General features: G+C 45.5%; 1 protein-coding gene across 5 annotated transcripts; it reads left to right on the top strand.

Moving 5' to 3' along the window:
* The first annotated feature begins 10022 nt into the window (after positions 1 to 10022).
* Positions 10023 to 22000, top strand: Nsl1 (non-specific lethal 1). Of its 5 annotated transcripts, none has more exons than XM_071700960.1 (12): positions 10023 to 10154; positions 14869 to 15248; positions 15625 to 17408; positions 18468 to 18970; positions 19222 to 19413; positions 19529 to 19760; positions 19997 to 20104; positions 20221 to 20296; positions 20417 to 20573; positions 20781 to 21001; positions 21086 to 21220; positions 21697 to 22000. In XM_071700960.1, the coding sequence occupies exons 3-12, from the start codon at positions 15841 to 15843 to the stop codon at positions 21841 to 21843; spliced, it is 3339 nt and encodes a 1112-aa protein (XP_071557061.1). In that variant the 5' UTR covers positions 10023 to 10154; positions 14869 to 15248; positions 15625 to 15840; the 3' UTR covers positions 21844 to 22000. The 5 variants fall into 5 exon arrangements, with proteins under 5 accessions (XP_071557061.1, XP_071557059.1, XP_071557063.1 ...); XM_071700958.1 differs by lacking the exon at positions 10023 to 10154 and adding an exon at positions 10754 to 11509; XM_071700961.1 differs by lacking the exon at positions 10023 to 10154 and adding an exon at positions 11617 to 11935.
* Positions 22001 to 23341: the final 1341 nt, after the last annotated feature.

Here is a 23341-nt window from a genome sequence, read left to right as displayed (position 1 = left end):
TATATAATCACTGTTTTAATAGCAAATTCAGAGACACGGTGTCTCGATAAGTTTAAATGTTGGAAGCATAAAAATTTCGTGTATGAAGTACTTGTTAGTTATAGCGCTTTAAACAAAATATTAAACGGAGACAAGAAAGTGACTATTTGTCGGAAGATTTCAACGAAAAAAATGAAATGATGAAATTATCAAACGATTGGCAGTTTTCGATGGAGGTTGTGTACACCTCGGGTCGAAAGCTTTTTCCACCCGGCATAGCGGGCGGAAAGTATCAATTTTCTTCCCTAGGGAGGAAAGTAAGCCCTGGCGTGAAATTGGCCACTTTCGCCCCTCTCTACAGGCATGGAAAGTCGAACTTTCCGTGGAGGTGTTGTGAAAATAAATTATTATATATTATTTACGCTGCCCAATTATTAATTGCTAACTAAGCGAAAGCTTTGCGCGTTCTATCATGCGATGATGAAGTACAACGATGAAAACGCTCGTAAAACGTCTGCGATAAATTTCCATAACAAGTGAAGAAATGAGATTAAATTATTCCGTTAATGGCAGGGGGTTTTAATTCCGATCAGAGCTCGGTAACGCGCGGTGCAAAAAACGCAGGAAACGGTTATCGGAAGTTCCCCAGGAACGCCGGTTTACGTAAGTGAATACTCGCAAAAGAAAAACATGGTCGTCGTGCAATTTGAAGAAAAATAAGGACGTACGCGCGCGGCTCCCAATTAAGCGTACATAGCCATGCACCATACGTAGTCGCTTGTATCCGGACAACCGCGACTCCGAGAGAATTCCGGATGAAAGGTAGACAAGAGAGGAAAGGGCGAAAGAGAGGAGAAAGAGAAAGAAAGAGAGAGAGAGAGAGAGAGAGAGAGAGAGAGAGAGAGAGAGAGAGAGAGAGGAAAGAGAGAAGATAAGAGAAGGAGAGGAGAAAAGTGCGAGGTGGGTCTCGAACTTTTCACAGCTCCAAAGCGACAAAACGTCAGCGACGTCAGCGTCAACGGCCCGCGCGAGAGATCCAGCGATTGTTCGATCGAAGAGGGGGAGAGGGTTGGTTGGTAGTGTTATTTTTATAATTCGCCGCAACCCCCGTACATCCCCTCGCCACGTCGACGTAGTGTTGTTTTTATTGGCCGCGTTTAGGGAACGGATAAAGGAGAAGGAGCGAGAAAGAGAGAGAAAGGGAAAAAGAGACAGAGAAGGAGGGAACGAGAGGAAGAGCAAGAAGTGGGTCGGGAGGGAGGGGTAGCCGGTGGGAACGGGGTGTTGTTTCACCCCTCCCAGTAACCGTCTATTCTCTGCTCTACTGTACTCCAGCGTCTAACTAAGCCGCGGCTAGGATAGGTAGAACTGGAGAAAGCGAGATCAAAACTAGCGAGAGAGAGAGAGAGAGAGAGAGAGAGAGAGGGGGGGAGAGAAGAGGGAGAGAAGGAGAACGGAAGGGGACGATGAAGGCAGCGGAAAGGGTGGGCGGCAGTGAAGAGGGTGAAGGAAAAGAGACAGACAAATAGAGAGAGCCGGGGAAAGAAATAAGAGGAGCACGAGAGCAACGCGACAGGGGTTGACAATACCACAGTCACCCAATGTTATTCCAGCACGAATTCCCTTCTCTCCGTCTCCTTCCTTTTCATCCCCTCTCGCTTCCTCTCCTCTTTCTCTTTCTCTCCACCTATATAGATATCCGAGAGCGTCCTCGCCCCCTATCCTCTCCTGTGCATTTCGTGCGCCCGCCCGCAAAAGAAAACATTCCTCGTCTTTCGTCGCAATTATTGCTTTCCCGGATTTTCCATAGACGCGCGACGAGAGAAAACCGAGACACCGGGATAGAGGCGAGAGAGAGCTATCATTCTGATTGTCGCGTTGATGGGGTAAAAGTTCAGTCGTCAGCCCACGTTGAGGACGTGTCAAATGCGCCCACAGAGGAATATGTTCAATATTGTGTCTATAGACCTTTAGAGAAGTTTCGATTGGCCGATCGATATATCCCCGTCGCATAATATCTGCTTTCGGATTTCTAATAAAGATTGCGTTTAATGTTAATGATAAATCGGCTGTAATCGCGATTGCTATAGAAAATGTTATTCTTATATATAAAACCAAAGAATGATTTTCCTCATTTAAAAATTAATGTTTAAAATTGGCGAAACGTACAACTGTTTCGGACAAGATCCTCTGTATTCCTGTCAATCTTTATCACAATCAAGGAAACTATCCGTACATCAGGTATGAGGTACAGATAGCGGCAATACTGACCGCGAAAAAAGTAATCTATTCCGGGATTCCGTATTTTCTTACGGTTGCAACAAAGCTTATAAGATACGATTGCACCCATCGAAAATCAACGTGACTTCGTGCCGATGCGTCCGCTTAACGCGCGAATACGTGAGAATTCACTTACGATCGTTGCATTTAAATTTGAACGTAACTGCCACGGTAGAGCAAGTTTAGTCTCCAAAATAAACGATGTTGCATCTTGCATTGATAAATCGAATAGTTTCAATTGTTTATTAATCATGCCGTTGCGAATAAAAGGGAAGTGATTCCGATAGATAAAATAAAGAAGAAATTGAAAAAATAAACTGTGATGATGTATATTATGTATTAATTTTGATACTTTAGGAAGTATCTGCGTATTTATGTTTCCTTTAAAATAATCTAGAATTGATAATATAATAAGCTGCAAAAGATTTCAATATCGATCCGCGAATACGAACGTTTATGAATTGGAAGATTCGCATACTCTTTACTTTACAAATTGGCATAGTCAATGGGACAATCAGTCAATGGGAAAAATTCAGAAGTTTCCGAATCCGTGAAAGCGAATAAAGAAAAGCTCTCTTGATTGATAGCTTCGGTAACACGAGAAATAAAAAGAGCAACGTCTTCCTCGCGGAAACTCAATTACAATTAAATGTAACGATCGTCGTCTTGGAATTCTGATCATTTGTCGACGATGGCAGAGAACGTGGTCCGCCGCGGAAAGATTAGCCAGACGGTAGCACAAGCGAGTTGGGTTAGTTAGTAGTAAGCGTACCTCATCAATCTTCCTCGAACGTCGGCGCGCGATGTACCGCGGATCCAAAATACCCGCGACACGTGTATCCATTAAAATACTGGATGCTGTACACCGCGGAAGTACCCACGCCATCCGTTTTGCCGAGAAAGCAGCAGAAACCTTGAAAGAAACAAAAAAAATCCTGATCTTTCATTCTAATTTTCCAATATCGCTCATGTACCAAACTTCCAATAGAAGCTTGGTACATGAGCGTAAATTTTTGCAAATGTATATTCTGGTATATAGACAAGTATTTTAATATTAATAATTTCGTATTTCATTTGTTGCATAGTTAATGAGGATAGGTTTAAGCGTAATGCAATCTGAAATGTTGTGCTGTGGTATAATGAACACTCATGTTGGCAAATTGCAACAATAAAATACTCTGATTCATGCGTAGCAGAGTAATTAATGAATCGTATATGATATGCAAATGTGTTGTTTCAACATCGTATATTTCGAATCTGGAATTCAAGAGGAGATAACACCCCCGTCCCAACTATATAGAAAAATCGAAAAATGTTTCTAAAATATCCTCCTCTATTAAAAGCATAGATTCTTTTAAAGAAGAAAATTTGATCCATTAATTACTCAAGACGCAATTCAATTTTCCATGTTCACTCGCGCATTTGTGTGAAAAATTCGATTGTTGCGTGAAAATTTCGCAGTGTTGGAATAATATTAATATTTGTCTCAAGTTCGACATTTATGTAAGAAAAGCTCACGTGTTTCAGAGTAGCCCGATTAAAATCTCGAGGAAAACGTCGACAACAATTAAATACGTAGAGACCGCGGCGAACGAAAGAGAACGAAACAGCTTTGGGGCCTTCGCGTTTCTTACGCGAAACACCCCCGGGAGAGAAAAGATCCGTATCCCGGAGGAAGCCCACGGTCCAACGGGACCGGATGCGAATAGATGGGGCGCGAAAAGGGGTTCGACAGGGCCGCCACCGAGGTCCGCCATTCTCGACACCTGGCAACAGCCAATCGTAGGATAAAGCGGACGGTAGAGCGAGAAGCTTCTGGTCCTCAAATGCCACACCCTTCATTGTGACCACATATCGACCGTGGGGCCGCAGCCGCAGCCGTCGCCGCCGCCGCCACGGCGGTGCTAAGTACTCGCGCACTTGCGACGCGCATGTGTGACGAGCGAGCGGACGAGCGAGCACGAGCGTGCACATACGCGCACAAAAGCGGAATTGAATTAAGCGGAGCGATATAATCGCGCTGCGACGCCGGAGAAATTTATTTTCCGCGCCGAGACGAGGGCCGGTCGTTGATCGACTCGCGAAGAACCGCGATCGTACAATTGCGACGAACGTAACGTCCGCTAACTCGGCAACAATCTGTTTCACGGATCTGTGGTCTATTCTTGGGGAGAAGGCAGTGCTTGATTATATAAAACTAATTAATATTAAAATTAAGAAGTTAGACACCAGCATTCACTACGCTTTATTTGATGGATACTACAATTTCGGTTCACGTGTGATGTACGCAAAACTGTTACTGCAAAATTTCGAACATTCTTTAAATTAATAATGAGTAAAATACGACCGCTATGATATATTTAACCCTGCAACCGTACACTCTTTTTCGGCATCTACTAACGGTATATGGAAACGTTTGCGTCCGCGGTATATTAAACAACCTAAAACTTTAGACCAAGAAGTCTGAAAAAATTCATAGGTGTTCCTTGAGATCTCAACTATAAGCTTAAACAATAATAATATTATAAAATTAATTTTGCAATTGTTAATTTAATCGTTAAACCTTTGGAAAATACCGCATAGTCAAAATGCCGAGGATGCAAACGACTGAAACGACCCGCATGTACGGTTGCAGAGTTAATCACACTAAAACAAATCTTTGGAATATTATTTAATATTAATATTAAAATATATTAATATTAATATTCTTTAAATTATTTGCGGTACAAGAGATTGTTGCAGGAAGATATCATGGATAATTTCTTATTTTTAGGTAGAAAAGACAAGACCAAATTCAATTGTCATCCATATCAATGTCTCTACTTTAATCTGTCCATGGCTATTGAATCAGCTTTATTCGTCAATGTTCGATTAATTTCAGTTATTTTTTATATTAGTTCATATCCATACACGAGGAAAGCTGGAAGGCCGGGGAGGGGGGGGGGATTTCGCGACAATGATGCTCCCATTAAGTGCGTAATGTTCGGTCGGCCTAATCGAACACTCGAAGCCTAACTCGCGCGTCTCGTTCGCGTACTCGCGCACGCGAGGGGGAGAGTGGACCGTAAGAACGGCCTTGTTATTACAGATGCCGCTCGTTCAGGGATCCCGGGGTGTATTTCAGGCACAAAGAGAGAAGGCCTCCTTCCAATCCGGAAGAGCGACGCCTAATTTTTGGGATCCCGTACGTGCGTTTCTGAAAACGCGCGCCGCCGACGCCGCTGAAGTATCGATTTTGTTCGTAACAGTCCATCACCCAATACCGGTGCCAAAAAAATCCGATCCTTTATCTTCTTCATATGTGAACCACTCTAAGCGGCTTAGATAACTTGCAAATATTTGCTTGAATATTTAATAAGACACGTAACCATATCGTTTACTCAAATGTAACGCAGCGAGTTATTCGTAGTAATAAAGCCAAGTCATAAAGGATTAATGTAATTTTCACGTCGCTGTTCGTTTCTGCGCGTGCATTAATCATCACAAGTACCAATCGGGTCACGACTCGTAATTGTATTAGCGACAGCGAAATACACAGCCCTTCTAAACCTATTTACTACGCGTATCTGAAATAATATTTTTCTTGCTCGAAAAGGCAAGTACTCGTTCTCCATTTTTTTCGTCCGCCCGGGGACGAACGTGAAGAGGAAGCTCGCGGCGAGGACATCGTCAGTCGTCGGCGCCGGTATCCTCCGACGGATCTTCGACACGGGGTTGAATCTCGAATTAGTATTAACGTCGCGACGCGACTCTTTCGCTCGCTTTTACCAAAGCAAACATTCGCGGCGAAAAAAAAAGAGCTGAGCGCCGATGCCGATGCCGATGAGCGACGACAGTTCTCTCGTTTAAATCGTCACCATGATGGGCGCGCTCTTTCTATAATTACGACGATGTCTTTTACATCTTTTCTCTTACACGTACGTATTCACGACTATTAACACGTTCTCTAAAATTTCCGAGTCTTCACCGCGTGCGCGCGCGTCTTGCTCTCGCGCTCTCATTAATACCCGGAAGAAGTTGAAGGATGCCAAGTGAGAGGTCCGGGGCCGGGGATGATAAAACTGTGAGGGACGAGGAGGAACAAGGACGCAGTATTGATGCCGAGAGCCGACGGCGGCCGCGGCGCCAAGACTAGGCCTTGTTCGCGGTGGGACTAATCCACGCGAGATCTTCATCGCGCGGCGGCAAACAAACGAAATCGAACAATTTGTTTTCGTACGGCGGCTAAGTAGCGACCGCTATCCGGCGCGCGTGCTTAGATCGGGAGGAGCAAGAAGAAGGGTATCGTCGATGAGAAAGAGAAAGAGAGGACGCGAAGGGGATGCGGGAATAAGTGATGGACGGGGGAACTGACGAACGCGAAGAACGAGGAAAGAGAGGAGGTGGAGGAGGTACGACGACGGTGACGAGGGCGAGGGGCAGCACGGAGACGAGGCGACAAAATCAATTATTTTGTTAAACAACAAGCCGTGTTATGTTAGGTTTGCCAAAATAACCAAAACAACGACGCGCTCGCGTTTCTGCGTGTACGCCGGTTCATTCATCCGCGCTCTCACCGCGCCCACCGCCATTCCCATTCATCCTTCCGCGGCGAGAAATTATCATCGAAACGGATAATCGACGGCAAAGCGGTTTTTCCGGCAGCTTGGGACCCGATCGTGCGTCTGCAGGTGTCACCAGTCATTATTAATTGTTACGCGCATTATGCCGCGTGTACGCCACGCGGTATTGCGAGAGATAAACTGATTTCGGGATCGCGCGAGGGAAATTATGCGTTTGCCTGAAATACAGGTGCTTAAAAAAAATGTTAACACTCATATAGAAGTAACTTAAGACTGTATGGAAGTGTTTCAGGGCTTTGGAGACCACCTGGGGAAAATTCCAAGAATATGTTGACAATGGTGATGATGATGAACAAGTGGAGAGTCTGAAGACAAAATACATAAGTTACTATGACATCTTGTGTTGTCAGTTCAGTGTTTCTCTCTAAAAAAAACTTACTTCCATATAAGTGTTAACTTCTTTCAGGGCGTAGAATTATTCACGCGTAAAAGATATATTTTTGAGAAAATCTCTATGACGATGCAAAGTAAAACGTGCGATAACGTGTAATAAATATAGAATCGTAAATTCCCGAAAGATTAATTGTCCTGCAGATGTATTTTCTTCAGACAGCAGGTAAGATAGAAATTATTATATATTATTAAAATTATGTATTATATGTATAATCGATTACATATTAAAATTAACATATATATTAGAAAGTAAAATTCAGGAAGATAGATCTCTAGGGTTACTATTCCCTTTAAATTTCTTCGGATCTGTGAACGTCCAGTTTTATTACTTCGTTCTTAAATATAATTACGATTTCGATTCATGATCTCTACATGATTGTACCATCGTCTTTTAATCGCAACTATTGCAAGGAAAAAAAAACGATTATCCGGTGTAAAACAAGACTATTCTACGTTCATACGTACATATATCGCTTGAAACATCTTGACCATCTTTAAGTAGTCAATTTTAATGTCAACTTTTTTATCTATATGACTTTTTGATCACACTATCAAAAAACACTTATTGTTGACTTAATGAACGTTGAGAATTAGCTTTCATTTACCATTTACCGCTGAAGATGGCTCAAAGCGGAGCCGAAAGGTCCGTTTTACGTTTTAAAATGTACGGTTAATTATAATTAAATATCGTCATTGTGACTACTTACTCACCAGCAATCGCGTTGTTCTCTTATCGTCCATTTTGATTTCCTCCCCACTCAAAGATCAATGCACGACGTATACATAGGTATAAATGTATATCTTCTTTTTTCAAGACTTTTACACTTCTCGCTCCCTGTAAGAGAGACACATATATGAGTGTTCATTCCAAAGCATCGCGTGCGCTGAAAAGAATAAGGGCCACGAAATTTCGTGAAAGCGCAAGGTGCATTGCTGGGGCACCGGGGCGGCGAAGGGGAGGGAAAGAGAGGGAGGTTTCGCGGTATCATGAGCTGTGCACTCTTCAAAAAGTACGGAACGAACGAGCGAAGAAGCGATCCATTAGGTAGGAAGCCCCGGCTGACACGCCCTGACGCTATCAAAACACGCCTTAAAACTTATATTCCAGCGCCGGCGCGACGGTGGTAGTAGGAAAGCCGCGTACGTGAGATAAAATAACAGAGTGTAGTTAACAGGCTTGGGTAAAAATATTCACGCTAGCTTCCATATCTCCCTCTCGCGCGCTCGCTCGCTCGTCCTCCCTCCCTCCCTCCTTCCCGCTCCACCCTTCCTCCTCTTCCCCTTTCTCCCGCTCCTCCCTCTCAATTTATCCGCGTCTACGTTTCTCTCTCTCTCTCTCTCTCTCTCTTCCCTCTTTACCGTCCTTGCCCGTTCCTGCGCGTTTTTGCAATCACACATTTCGAAATTTCGCAAAAATACGTATGTACGTATCATTCGCATCAAATAATCGAAACGGTCGTAAAAACAGCGGCCGCGCGCTCGCCACCCCCGGGGAAGGAATTTATAATTAATTTTCCAACGATCAGTCGCGAGAAAAATTGTTTGGGTTTATGCAAATTATTCTGGGAATACCGTGCTAAAGCCGCGCGATCGGCGCGATAAAACGTGTCTGAGGATCGCGTTCCTCTACCGAAATCCAAATCGCGATTCGAGTTCGTACGCGGAGTAGTTCTCTATAGGTTCCGGCCTTCCGTACTCCAATTACTCGAAACATCTTTGACAGGGAAAAGCCTCTCGCTATGGTCGTTAAAGAAATAAAGATTACCGTGAATCAAGAGGCATGCTATTCTTTATAGCTGCATTACGACTTGATTACGTTACGTTTTCCGCACTTAAAACAAAATGGCCGACAAGACGTCGAGGAAAGAAAAAAAATAAAAAATACAAGAAAGTTTAGCCGCAAAGAGCGGATCTAAGATAAACTCGACATTCGACAATCGATTAGCTTTAATGTAAAAAATAAAGATATATTCTTGAGATTGATCATGAGTGTAACATGTAAAGTGTGTGATTACCAAATAAGAATCCGATTTTGGTCGAACAGATTGATCGCCGCAATCCGCACCCTTCTCCAGAAGTTGTGCGGCTTTAATCACACTGTCGCCATCTTTCGCACTCGACGACTCGACACGTCTACCAACCTCGGGAACGCGTGTACCGACAGTCGTGCGTTCTAAAAAGTAGCAACAAAAGTTATTCGACATTGCAATCTTATATAATAAATATCATCTGTATAACAATAAATAACGAATTTAATACTGCATTATAAATTATAAATTGCTGCAGTATTTATTAGGCGCTTTCCCTTTACTGACACAAGTGTCGTTCTGGCTTTGTTATTTATTGAATGCCAAGAAAGATAGAACGTCGTCGCGTTTGTGTCGACTTGTGTCATTAAATGGAAAGCACCCATCAAAGGTCGAGAAGTTTAGGATATATCGACAGTCGTAATACTTGAATTATCTTCGGGCTCTCCGAGCTCTATTAATAACCGTGAAAATTTACCCATGCTTGATAATCTTTATGCAGGATCTTCTCGGTGCCCTCGGTGGCCGGTTGGCCGGTGCCGAGTGCCGAGTGCCGAGTGCCGAAGCGTCTCGTATCGATCGACCAGTCGGGCCAGTCGGGGCGCCAGATGGCACTCGACGCGACATCTGACGGCGGCACTATGCAAATCGGGGGTCGGCGAATAAATCAGAGAATTCCGTATCTGATGCAAGCCTCGAGGCGACAGGTGCAATACGTTGCGTGTCCGGTCCGGTGTCGCACGACGCACGACGCACGATCGACTCGACTACCGCGTAAAAGTAAACGGAGCAATCCCATCGATTTGCGCCACGTCGTACGCTTCTGCGAGGCAGCCGGAAACACGAAGCATTAGTAGGTATCCCGATTATCAATTGTTAATTGTCAACGCAAATCACGCCTCCTCTTTACGAACATATGGAGTGCCGTTGTATGCGAAACGGGTCTCCGATCTTTCATCTCGATTCGCGATCGTCGTTCGATCGGCAATTTTACGCCTACGCCGCGCGGCGCGACGTAATGCCATATTTGGAACGCGCGGAAGCTTCGAAACGAGGTCGCGATTTGCGATAACGTATCGGGGACAAAACTTTATATTAATAACGTACTGTATAAGTTTATACAGGATCTATATAAAAGAAGGAGAGAGAGAGAGAGAGAGAGAGAGAGAGAGAGAGAGAGGTACGAGAGCGTAATCGAGCGTAGGAGCACCGAGACGGGCGAGTTTCGGGTCGAAACTGGCGCCCGCGCGAAGCGCGCGCGTCACCGGCCAATCCCAGGTCGGGGCGCATCGGGGCGCATGCGCGGCGAGGTCGCGCGCCTACGCGCCGACGCGTCGTCGCGGCGGGCTTGCGGGTCGGACTTTAGCATCGGACGTTGCGGTAGCGACGAACGAATCCGATTGGCCAGCGTGGCCCACGAAGGCTACATCCGGTCGGCGGCGCCGCAGTATTGGTCGATCGCGCGCGACGGCATCAACGGCGATGGTGGCGAGCGAAGTTGGTCGAATTTCCTATATACATTATTGATAAATAGCTCGCTTCGTTGTCGAGTGCGACTTTTCCGTGAAGCGGCCCCCGGGGAAGCCAGCCGACGGTGCGGTGCGCGGGTGCGTTGGCCGATCGCGCGTGGTCCTACAACGTCGGTCAACCTCGTCGCCGTGTGCGGAGTCGTGTCGCGCGACGCGACGGTGTCTCGTGCGTGTCCCGAGCCCCGAGAGTGCTTCCCGTCTCGCGCCTCGCGCGTGGAAGCCAAGGAAGAGAAGCGGTGGTGGCCCGCGCGGCGGACAACGGACGGCCGCGGTGCACGTACATACGACGTACCGTGACGACAGTTACGTGAGGAGGAGAGAGAGAGAGAGAGAGAGCGAGTGATACGGAGGACGGGAGGAGAGAGGAAGTGAGGGAGAGAGAGAGAGAGAAGGAGAGCGAGGAGAGAACGCGCGCGCGTCGCCTCGCAAACGGAGATCGGCGGCGGACGGGAGCAGCCGAGCACGAACGACGGGATTATCGTGTGCGCGTTTCTGGGTGTGACGGGACGTGGTGGTTCGCAGTCCAGTATCGGTGCGCGTCTCTTTACCGTCGACATCGTGCACGAGGTGGTGTTGTGCGCGAGAGTGGGCCCCCGTAGGGCCGGGGCCCAGGCAGCGTTCCCTCGCTAAAGCCTGCGGCGCTATCCCACGAGAGCATGCCGAGCCTGGCCACGAAGAGGTGAGAGCGAGCGAGATAGAGATAGGGAGAGAGCGGGCGAGCGAGCGAGAGAGCACGAGCGTATCAGAGAGAGAGAGAGAGAGAGAGAGAGAGAGAGAGAGAGAGAGAGAGAGAGAGAGAGCTTGAGCGCGCGAGAGAGAGGGAGAGACAGAAAAGAGAGAGAGAGAGAGAGAGGGACGGAGACGGCGCGAGAGCGAGCGAGTGAGCGAGCAAGAAAGGAAGGAGAGCGTGCGTTGTAACCCGTGAATCCGAGGGAAGCGACTACCTTCGAGGCCTGTTTTTTTGCTCCGCCATTGTACCATCGCGAGACGAGAGACGACCGACCGTCCGACCGATCGTCTCGGTGGCGGCAACCGTGGAGGGAGCCGCTCTCGTTTTTGCACGGATGACGCGCGGGCGTGTTCCTGTACGGCGTCTTCGTAAGCGGTAACGAGGAAGAGGAGAAGAGAGGAGGAGGAGGAGAAGAGAGGAGGTGGAGGTGGAGGATATCGGTCGTCGCGGCCCCCGGTCACTCCGCCTGCGTGTTCGCGTGTTGTTGTTCGGGCGTGCTGCTCCTCGACGCGACGACGGCGTAAAACGGCGCTCGATACTCTCTCGCCGTCGTTGCGGGAACGGAACGCGGGAGCCGCGCGGCGCGGCCGCGGCAGCGGCCGCGGCGGGGAGGGGAAGGAGGCAATAGTGGCCGATTCCTCGTAGAGCAGAGTGGCGCGTCCTTTCGCGAGGAGGCTCCGCGTTCTCGCGCGCGCGACGGCGCTGAGAAATCCCTCCAGAATATAGGGTGCCTCGCGCTGCTGCTGCTGCTGCTGCTGCTGCTGCTCCTGCTCCTGCTCCTGCTCCGCTTCTCGTCATTGTCGTCGAGCGCTTTCCGTTACGGATGTAAGTACTCGTGAGTTCTCGAGCCGGCCTCGTAGATTCTCCGGATCTCTCGCGGCTGCAGTCGTCGGTAATCGGTTAGCTAGACCTAGACGGAGCAGCAGCGGCGGAACCGAGCCGGCTCCTGAGCACCGCGTGCTGAAGCGCGTTCCCGGAGCGTCTTGCGGAACGCTCCGCCACACGTTGCGAAAAAAAAAATGTGCGGCGCGACGCGGCGCGTTATGCAATAGACGCCGCGCGCGCGGCGCGCGGCGCGCAGTCGACGACGACGACGATGACGATGACGAGGACGTGGTGGAGGAAGCGGCAGCAGCGGGGCGCGACTCTCGTAGTTCTCTCGCGGATCCGTTCTTTTTCATTAATTCGCCGCGAGCGTATCACGTGGTAATGCGTCAGACCGTGTGCCGCTGCTTTAATTTACCTGCCTGCGTTACGAGCGAGCGCGTGCGTTCGGGTGCGTTCGTGTGCGTGCGTGTTGCGTGTGCGTACGCCGCGCGCGGCGGCGATGATAAAATTACGGCACGTCGCGCCGGAAGGCGCGTGTCTCTCCCGTGAGCGCGGAGAAGAGAGAGGAATTCGCACCCTCGGAAGAGCCCTGGCTCGCCGTCCCTTTCCCTCGCCTCCGCTCCTCTCTCTCTCTCTCTCTCTCTCTCTCTCTCTCTCTCTCTCTCTCTCTCTCTCTCTCTCTCTCTCTCTCTCTCTCTCTGACGCCCTCCTCCTTTCCCTCCCGTCCTTCGCCCGTCCTCCTGCCGGCACTCCCGGTCGAAGTCTCCCTTTTCTTCCTCCCCCCCCCCTCTCCTTCCCACCGGAATCCTTTTTCCTTTCGGGCTTTTGCCCGCTCTCGATTCCTCGTTCCGTAGGTTGCCGTCTTTTTCTCTCGATCCCTTTTTTCCCCGCTCGCTGACGAAGCAGACGAAGCTCGCGTCCATCTCCCTTTGTCTCACTTGGTCGCGGCCGACAATACGCCCGATTGCCCCGTCGCGGTGAAATATCGGGCTGCTTCCGGTGCGATTGCACGCGCCGCAACGCGTTCGTGCGCGCTTCATCTTCCTCGTCGTTGTTTTTCGTCGTGCGACGTGCGGTGGATACGGCGGGAACGCCCGCGCCGTAGATCTCGTCTCGCCGAGATTACCTTGCGTTACGATCTTTAAAAACTCCAAAGTTTAACAACATTCCGCTTTGCGCCGCGACAAATTGGAAGAGGACGCGTGCGCCGGAGCTCCGCGTTGATAGCGAAACGCCTCGATAAGAGGCTCGCCCGGCACGGCCCGGGGGAGAATAAGGAGAGAGGAATTTGATTGATAAACGGGAGTGATCGCGAATCAGCTGGCCCCGCCGAGCGTCTTTCTCGAGAGCGTGAAGAAAGAAAAGAAAAGAAAATACATCTGTGGACGTAGCCAGGAGTTTACGCTACCTCGTATCTATTGAGATTTCGTTGTTTATCACCGGTAATCGTGTGAGTCATTTGTATGTATCGGGACGCCTCCGATCCCGATGGGCGCTTGATGGTGTGTGTCGTCTGCTATATCAATTGTTCTCGACGCTCCGTATCGCTCCCCCGATGGCCCCGATATTTGCCGATTTCGTTTTTTATTTCCCCGACGAGTCGCCCGCGAGCCGCGAGAGATCCGGCTGACCGTTTATTGCGCAATATTATCCACGCTGAAATGCCGCAAACATTGTAACTATAGCAACGTCGTGCCGTCGGACACACTTCGGAAAGTTCGAATCTTATCGTCATCGAGATCGTCCTCGAACGCGAAGCCTCGAACGATGAAGAAAACCGCACAATTTTGCGATCGAGAATCGTTCTTGCTAATTTGCCACGATAAGATATTTTTTTCAGACGCGTTCTCTCTGACGTATGTAGAGCGAACGCTGGAAAGTATCGAGTGCAACGCGAATGTAAAAAACTGTAGAGTTAAACACAGAGTTTCTTAATGATACTTATAACACTGTAAAAATCTGATAAGATAAAATTGTCTGTTGAAAATTAAAACGTAACGCGTTGTTAAGCGTGACTCATCTATCGAACGGCTTGGGAATCTATTCCAATTGCACCCAATGTACCGTTCTACTCTCGAGATTCGCCAGGATTTGCGAGCACCGTCTAAAATCTTTGTGGAATTTCAGAAGCGTTGATAACGGCATTGGGGGCAAGACGGAAGCAAAGTTCATAAAAGAAAGAAGCACGACGAGCGAATTCGCGCGCAAAATGAAAGTTGCGGCGCGGCGTGTACCTCTTTCCCGCGTCAAAGCGCATCTCGCTGATCCACGCCGCCGAGCTCGATGGAGAGTATACTCGGACGGCGACTTACTCGACCGTAAAATTGCTTTCCTGGAATTAAGCTAATGATCGTAGTTTGTAGCTTTCGCTGCAGAAACGCGCGCGTGGGGTCTTTCGCGAAAGACGCGAGCGTGCGGCGTAAAGGACGTTTGTGACCTGGGACCTGGCGTTATCTCCTTTTCTTTTCTATCTTTTCCAGGACGCACTCGCGGAAGAGGAACGGCATGCGGAACGTGGTGCACCGGATAGCTCCTGTCCCGACGCGCGAGGAAATATTTTAATAGCGCCACGTCGCCGACTGTAGCGAGCGGCCTGAGAGACCGCCGCGAATTATTGCGCGGGCACAAAGTCCGACTCTGGGAAGTTGTCGCCCTAAAACTAAATAACGTCGTTGCAACGGCTACAAGCGTGCCGTTGTTATCATCGTCTTCTTCATTGTCGTCGTCGTCGTCGTCGTCGTCGTCGTGGTGGTCGTTGTTGTGGTGAGACGTTTTCGTTTACGTTGCGAGAGGACACATTGGGATACGCTTAAGAGGACCGACGTCAAGTATGCTACGCTTCCTCAAACGTGGAAACGAAGTGAGTTGGAGTTTCGTGTTTGCCGCTCCGTAATTTCGCGCTGCCCCTTTCGGAACAAAGTCTATTGCGAGCGTGGCACAGCTCCACGGCAGTTATCTATGTGGCTTAAAAATGTTATGTAATTTTGCGTAACGCACAGATAACCCCGTTTGAGCGTGCGATTAAAGGGCTTGGCACTATTGAGTTTTTTCGAAATTCTTCCATTGAAAGATACACGGCACTTGTTTGCAAAGTTGACAATATTGTTATCTGAATTTATTTAGAGCTCTTATTTATTTATTTTTTCAAGCTCCGCGTAACTCTCGCGTGCTTCGATTATTTATTTCTTGAAATTTGTACGATAAAACGCATGATGTAATATTTCGACTTTTTGCAGGGAACCGGTATTGCCTTGTGACAATGGAAATCCATGCTCGACGACATGGGAGATACTGTGGAAACGACGTAATTATGTGGCCGCGGATGATGACGGGCCAATGATAAACTGTTTATTGGAATAAAGTGGAAACAGGACACAGAGAGTCAAGTCGAGAACGGTCAACAGGGGCGGCTGACGGTAAGGGAGGCAGGACAGAGCCGTAGTAATGGATGAATGGGAGTGAGCGCGGGGCACGGGGAGTGCAGGAGCGGCGGACGCGCACTTGGTGGCACGTCGTGGGAGCCTCTGGATGTGGAGGCCGCGGCACCGGCAGCGTCAGTGGCAGTGATGGCCCCTGCTCTGACGGAAGGCGGTCCTCAAAAGCCTGAAAACTTGCTCCCTACCCTACCAGCCGCCAGCGGCTTTCTGTCCGCCGAGCAGGCCACGCAGGTGTGCCAGAACCGTGAGATCCTAACCAAGTTCGTGGTGCCGGCGAACGTGCAACCGTCGAAGATCGACGAGCAGTGCTTGCGCGGTATCTCAAAGGACCTCATACGCGATGTCATTAACTCCAAGTATGCAAACGACCTCGACTCGCTATCTGCGTTTACGAACGCGTCCGACTTGATCGGATCGAGAAACGGTGCGGCGTGTTTGCAACAGCAGGCGGCGGCGCCGGCGGCGGCGGAGGGGGAGGAAGAAGAGGAAGAGGAGGAGGAGGAGGAGGAGGACTTTGAGCGACCGGTCACGCTGCCGGACGCCGGTCACGCCGAGAGGAAGGCGATCGACATTATAATGAACGACCCATCTATGGGTGATCAAACGAACAACATGGGTTTCTTGAAATCGAGCGTGGACTTGCCCTTGGTGGCTACCGAGACCGAAACGGAAGACAATAAGAATCTGGACGTCGATCAGATCATGGCCTTCAGTACCGATATCACGGCCGAGCAGTGCAGTATGCCGAATGTCGCTGATATCGGGCACAACGTGGAGGAGATTTTGCAGGTCATTAGTTCGATAGAAGGTGCGGAGAACATTTCCACCGAGAACATTTCCACGAGCGGTGGTGAGCCGGTACAAGGCGCTGTCGACAGCGTGGAGATGTTTGCCATGCCCGAGGAGGGATTCGCGTCCTTCGAGCGGGATTTACTTAACGACGTGGACGTAATGAGTCTTTGCAACGATAATATGAATATCCCAGTGGAAACGATGGACCAGCAAAAGTCGAACAGTTTGAGATCGCAACAGGACATTGTAGCGCAGAAACAGTTCGAGAGCGAAAGGAGATGCGCGTTTTTATTGAGAAGACTGAGGAAACTTCAGACGAGAATAATGGGCAGACACGTGGCGGAAGAGAACACCGGCGTTCTCGAATTGGCTCATCACGGAGTGAAAAAATATCTTCTACAAGAATTGGTTAATATCGGTTCGAAATCCAATGTGAGAAACTTTCCCGAAATTAGCGGCAGTTTACATTCGTTTCTGCAGAAAATTGAGAAAATGTGTGTTGCCCAGAGTAACAGTGTGAATCGTCAAAGAGTGTGTCGATACTTTGGTGGAGGGTCGCGCGATAACGTGGTTGGTACGTCCGGCAATAACGGTAATCGCCAGCCAGTGTTTGGTACCCCTCAGGTTAAACTAAACGGTGAAGAAGTGGAAAATGTCGCTGGATCTTTGTCCACGCAATTACATATTGTGGAATCTAACTTGGATTCGGACTGTACGGCATCCAGCAGTGGTGGAGAAAGTTGCGATGAAATGCAGACATTCAACAATACGCAACAACAACGTCTGTCCATGTAAGTTACGTTAAACCAGGAGATTTAACATTAGTATTGATTCATACTTTTACGTTGTGCTTATCTAAAAAATATACGTTAAATATAATTATGACGCTTTAAGAGGAAAAAGAATGTATAAAGAAACAGGCTGCTTATTCAACTTGTGATAAAAAGTATTCGAAAGATTTCTGAATTATTTTGAAACAAGCGCATTTTTTCATATACATTATGTTCAAGTGCGACAAGCAGTTATTATAAGTAATTGAGTTCTATGAGTGTTAAAATAATTGACTAGAGTTTTTGTAATAGATAATTTAATCCACAATATTAACTTAATTATTCATAATTATGAGTTTTGAGTTCATCAGTTATTCTTCTTTTGAAATCGATTATGTTTGGTTTTGATATTCTCTTAGCAGGAATTTGATTTAATATTATCGTTTTAAGTATTCAATCTTCATTATTAAATATCATACTAGAAAGCCTATATATGTATAATTTTATTATTTATATATCTTTAAATGTTCTAAATGTGATTTTTAGATAGACTTTCTAAAATTCTAATTTTTGATAGTTTATAATTCGAGAATTATGCCTCGATATAAAAATAAGCGGGAATTTTCTTAACTTGGCCTCTGATATATAAAGTTTTGAAATTTTTTAGTTTGTATAAACAGTACAAGAGTAATAAGTACCGCGCGTTGAAGAAAACGGACCGAAATATGTTTTTTGGCTCGGTTCTGGATTCTTTATCGTTTGCTTATTTATGAAACACTTTGTTTCGAAAACACGTTCGTGATAGTTTGACGTTTGGCACTCGGATTTAACGTGTATTTGGTTTCTATGGCTGCAACAGTATTGTGCATATTATATTCGAGTTGAGTGATTCTGTAAAATGAGGCGATATAAGATTGAAAGTAATTTATTATTTAGTTTCATTTATCGAGTCCACGCTTCTTAAGGTCTCTGCATTCTATATAGTTTCTGCGATAATAGGCTACACACTGATTCGTTACACAACGTATGTTTAATTTTGCAAATAAGTAGGCCAATCGTATTGTTACGTTATTTGCACAGATCCAAAAGAGCAGCATGGAGATATGCACAGGATCGTGCAGGTGTAGCATCACGGTGGACCTGGCTACAGGCACAGATATCAGATTTAGAGTACAGAATTAGACAGCATAACGAACTGCAACGGCAGATCAGGGCCACGAAGGGTCTGGTCGTTCTTGAAAATGCGGAGACCGTTAATGGATACAGTGGCGCTCTACCAGGGTCCACTGGACGATACAATTCACCCGAGGGTGAATTACCAGCTAGTAGGACGCGTCCATTTGTATGGAGTTTTTATAGAAAGCGAAAGCTTTTGCAAGTGGACAGGCTACACGAAGTTTCAAAGCGTGCAGCTAAAGCGTCAACAGTCAGATGCAATTGTGATCATGTGTTGCCTGCGTGTGCTTTATGTACAGGAAGGCTAGATCCAATGCAGTCACAAGAACCATTTGAACAGCTTTCTGTACAGGAACGTGTAGCACTTGTTGATCCCAGTTTTCATCCGGTGTTGTCGTTCTCTGATGGTACGTTTAGTCGTGAATAGAAAAAAAAATCCACTATTTAAATTGGAATTTCGTTCAGTACTGATATGTTGATATCTTGATAGGACTTAATATGTGTATATAATCTAGGACAGTTCATACTTTTTATACATTCATAGATTACTCTTCCCTGCAATGTTGAATTATTTAATATCTGAATGAAAGTTCGAAATTGTTGAGTAACAACGAAAAACTTTCTGGCTGTATCTCTCACGTGTTTTACTTTATTGTAGAAATTGTACATGGAACACATTTAGAAGCTATTATGAAATCAGTGGAGTGGCAGCAGAAAATGTTGAGAGGCAATTTACGAGTTACCCGAGTGAAAGATAAAGATAGCAACGAAAGAAGAAATAAGAAACTTCCTAATAGAACAAAGTATACCGCGCGATTAAAGAAATCGTCCTCGACCATCCTTACTGCAAGTACGTATCGCGAGGACGTCATTTTGCAATCTATCATTCTTGCCTGTTAAACGAATGAATCACTCTTCTTGTTTGTCTCTTTTCGTTGCGAAATAACATGTACCGTTTGTAACAGGGATCAAGAGAAAAATGTTGAAAAATGGAAAGAGAAATAGACTCAGTCACGAGAGAAGCGTGCCTGGATTGAGTAAGAAAAAAGTATCGAAGTTGCCGACTGAGGATGACGACGACGTTAGCGCGCTTTCAAGTTCCAGCAAACACTCATCCCCAGTGCCTTCTCCATTGCAACACGTTACTGCCTCGTCGGAGAAAAACGTTGTTAAAGAGAAAAGTTCCAATTCACATGGGTAAGCGATGCAACGTTCACGCATCAATTGCTTTTCCATTAGCGAGATCACTATATCGATCCCGCACGTAAAGTTTTCCATAATACGGAGTGCTTGCATAATACGGAGAGTATGAAATGGAGGACGATTATGTTTCCTATTCATGAAATCGTCAGCCGCTTATCGTCCATGTACATTCAGAAGATACTATAGTGTTTCACAAACTATCCATGATTCATTCGTGATATTTTTTTCAGGCGTTTGCGACAAAATTCGTACGACATCGATAATATAGTCATCCCTTATAGCGTTGCTGCTTCAACTAGACCTGAAAAGTTACAATATAAGGAGATATTAACGCCAAAGTAAGATATTACATAATCTACAATTCATGGTTCCAATTTCCAAATAAATGTGTAATTTAATATGATTAATTTAACTATTACTGTGTTGTATTAAAGTATTTTCTTATTTCTTAAAGATGGAGATTGTGCGACGAACCCTCGAAAATGGATGTGAAGAACGGTGTGATGCACAGGCCTGGTCAGGACAGTGACGTAAGTAAATAATGAGAGATAATCGCTTATATGATATAAAAAGCTGCACGGTAAAATGAAGTAAACTATTATTTTCTCTTTCGTAACTATGTTAATTCAATGACCGTATGACTCTGACAGTTTGAAGATATGTCGGACGAAACGATCGCCCTGAGGCACGAGCGTAGCGAACGTGAGGAATATAAACGTTTCATGACGTATCTCAACACGCCAAACCAACCGCGTATTCGTAATCGTCGTATCGACAGCAGAGCAGACAGCGGTGCGAATACGCCAGGTACGCCGTCCTCGCGTTCAATCGTGAATTTTTATCACGCCGCTACTACAAGCTGTTCACTATTATTCTCTATACTTTTTTTCTTTCGAGATATCTTTTAGATAGCTCTCTCTCTCTCTCTCTCTCTCTCTCTCAATGTATTGGGCATAACTGTCTAACAATAAATCTAATATACTTTTATGAGAAAAAAATATTTCTCTTTTTTAGATCCTATGTCGCCGCACGCGAGCAGTGACTTCGGTGGAGATGTGACATCCCCGATCACGTCTCCACCTGCCACTCCGTCTCAGGTGCAGGACACAGAGTCATCAGGTTTAGATTCGCACCGGCCGTCTGCATTACAAAATTCTTTGCGACGTCGCACCATGCCCGCTTTAAGACTTGGGAAAGACGATGCCACGGCCGCATTTACCGAAGATGATAACGAGGTAAGTACGCGCGCGGTAACGATATCTCGTATCGTTTAAATCAATATCACGTGATGTCGTAATGTCCCTGAAATTTTCGTACAGATATTGCCGTATGAGCCAAGAGTATTTCCATTATCCGAAGAAGTTTATGACAAGATGTTGGAGGTGATGCCGGACGGACACTGGCAAGCTTCATCAACATCCTTATGCTCCCGTGACGAAGACAAGGGCGATGATGTACGTACATTGCACTTGTACTAATACCTCTTTCATCGAGTATCTAAGTGAGAAATTTTTATTATATATGTAAAATGTATGTGGGTGGTGCTAGTACTGACTATTAATATACACTTTGAGCCAACTTTCACGGCTCCTCTCGAGGCTATTTCCGGTAAGCAGTAACCACTTGACGCTTCATACTTCTGTAACGTAATTCAATTTTATTTTTCATCTCACATACACATAGACACACGCAATTAGCAAATGTTGAATGACGAGAAGAAGTATCGCATTAAGTTAAAGCGATCGTTACAGTATTTTCCATGCGTTATAGAATCTTTTACACGACTCTAGTTTGCTCCTTGGTTCACGCAGCTGCCGTATGAGAGCTTGCAATTTTAAATAGAATTTTTTCGCAAAGCGACCAAAATCGGACATAGGTGATTGCCGACAACGACGGTTGTGTTTAACTATTCGTATTTCTACATTTCTAGGAAGGCGAAATGGATTCTCCCGAATCGGATTCGACCGAATCGGCTTGTTGCGATATAGACGGTGAGGATCCCAATGATCCTGAATGGACAGTAGCTGACGATAGAGACACTGAAAAGGAGAGAATACGTCCGACGGCTAAGAGATAGGATATAAAACTCTTAATAAGTACAGTATGTCTACGTCGTTACTATATGCAGAAGCTACCTGTCAATTGTTATATATACCTGTCGGTCATGTAACATTGCACCTTAAGTTAATTACGAACCTGTAAAGTGTATTATAAATATAAATTTTATAACTTCATTCTCTCTGCTTAAATTAATGGAAAAACCTTAATTAATTATTGCTTTTTTTAAGTATTGCTATTTTGGCCAAAGCATTAGAATTCTAGCGTCATATTACGTTTAGAATACGCATTATTGATTTCCCTGCTCTGTTATACATAGTAGATAGTATTAATTCTCCGAAAGAAGTGGAATCTCATGAGAAATTGAGTGGTTTTGTACAAAACTGTATTTATGTTGCGATCAGAATTCTTCACTCTTTAAATAAAAGTGCCAATCGAAATATTCTATAGCACTTCCAATATATACGTGCTTTTTCTATTTTTGTGAGAGAATACACCGCAGCCTGCGTGACATACTCTAGAAATGTTAATATTACAAATGCTTAAATGTATGTTACAATTTTACCCCATTATGTCAAAACTCGTATTTAAATCCTTGTACATTGTCCGTTACATAACTCTTGCACCTAATTTCGCAAACGTAATTTATGTAACAGTCAAAATCAGTTTCCTTAAGCATGGATTTTTTTTAGACTTAAGGTAATCCCATTTTAATTTTCGTATATGACCGAGTCGTGTCTTAAGATATTACTATTACATTATACAGGTAAGGATAACGTTATAAAAATTAAAATTATAAAAGAAAAATTGTAAATTTATGTATTATAGAAGATATTCTTGACATAGCGTGTGAAAATTTGATGTAGAACAGAAACTACTAATATTAAAATGTGTTATCAGTTAAATATTCTGATGCTCTGTATTTTGACTGTTATGTTCTTATCATTGGTATAATTTGTGAAGTATATATTCACTTGTTAATTTAAGCGTTCATATAAATAAAGTCTTGTGTCACTGTGATTTCGCAATTTTCTAATAGTCTGTGATACTACATGTATTTTCTTTCGTATTAAAAGTTTTATAACCAGGCAAAATGTCTACGAATTCTTAAAGTCGCATGCGTTTCAATTTTGTACATCACTTTTACGAGATGCAAATAAAAATAGGTGACAACAGAAATTGTTCTTTCTTTTACAACATGCAAATTCTCATGCAAGCACTCGTTTATATACATATATGTACTTATCTGTCATCAGTATTTTTGTAGTATTACAATACGATTAATAATAAACTAAGTATAGGCTCTCCTGAATAAATCAAATAGGGAATAGTGAGAGAGAGAGAGAGAGAGAGAGAGAGAGAGAGAGAGAGAGAGAGAGAGAGAGGCAATCGGAGCCACGCGCGGTAATTATTGCGCAATCAATATATAGTCAATAAGATAATATTTATTAGTCAATACATATTCGGACGTTTCGACACTTTCTTTGTGTCATCTTCAGCGTGTAAACAAAATTAAT

This window comes from Temnothorax nylanderi, unplaced genomic scaffold, assembly GCF_030848795.1.
Source record: "Temnothorax nylanderi isolate EJ_2023f unplaced genomic scaffold, tnyl_v1.0 TNYL_tig0024_pilon, whole genome shotgun sequence".
In the NCBI taxonomy this organism is placed as follows: Eukaryota; Metazoa; Arthropoda; class Insecta; order Hymenoptera; family Formicidae; genus Temnothorax; species Temnothorax nylanderi.
This window is presented reverse-complemented; position numbering and strand designations above follow the sequence as displayed.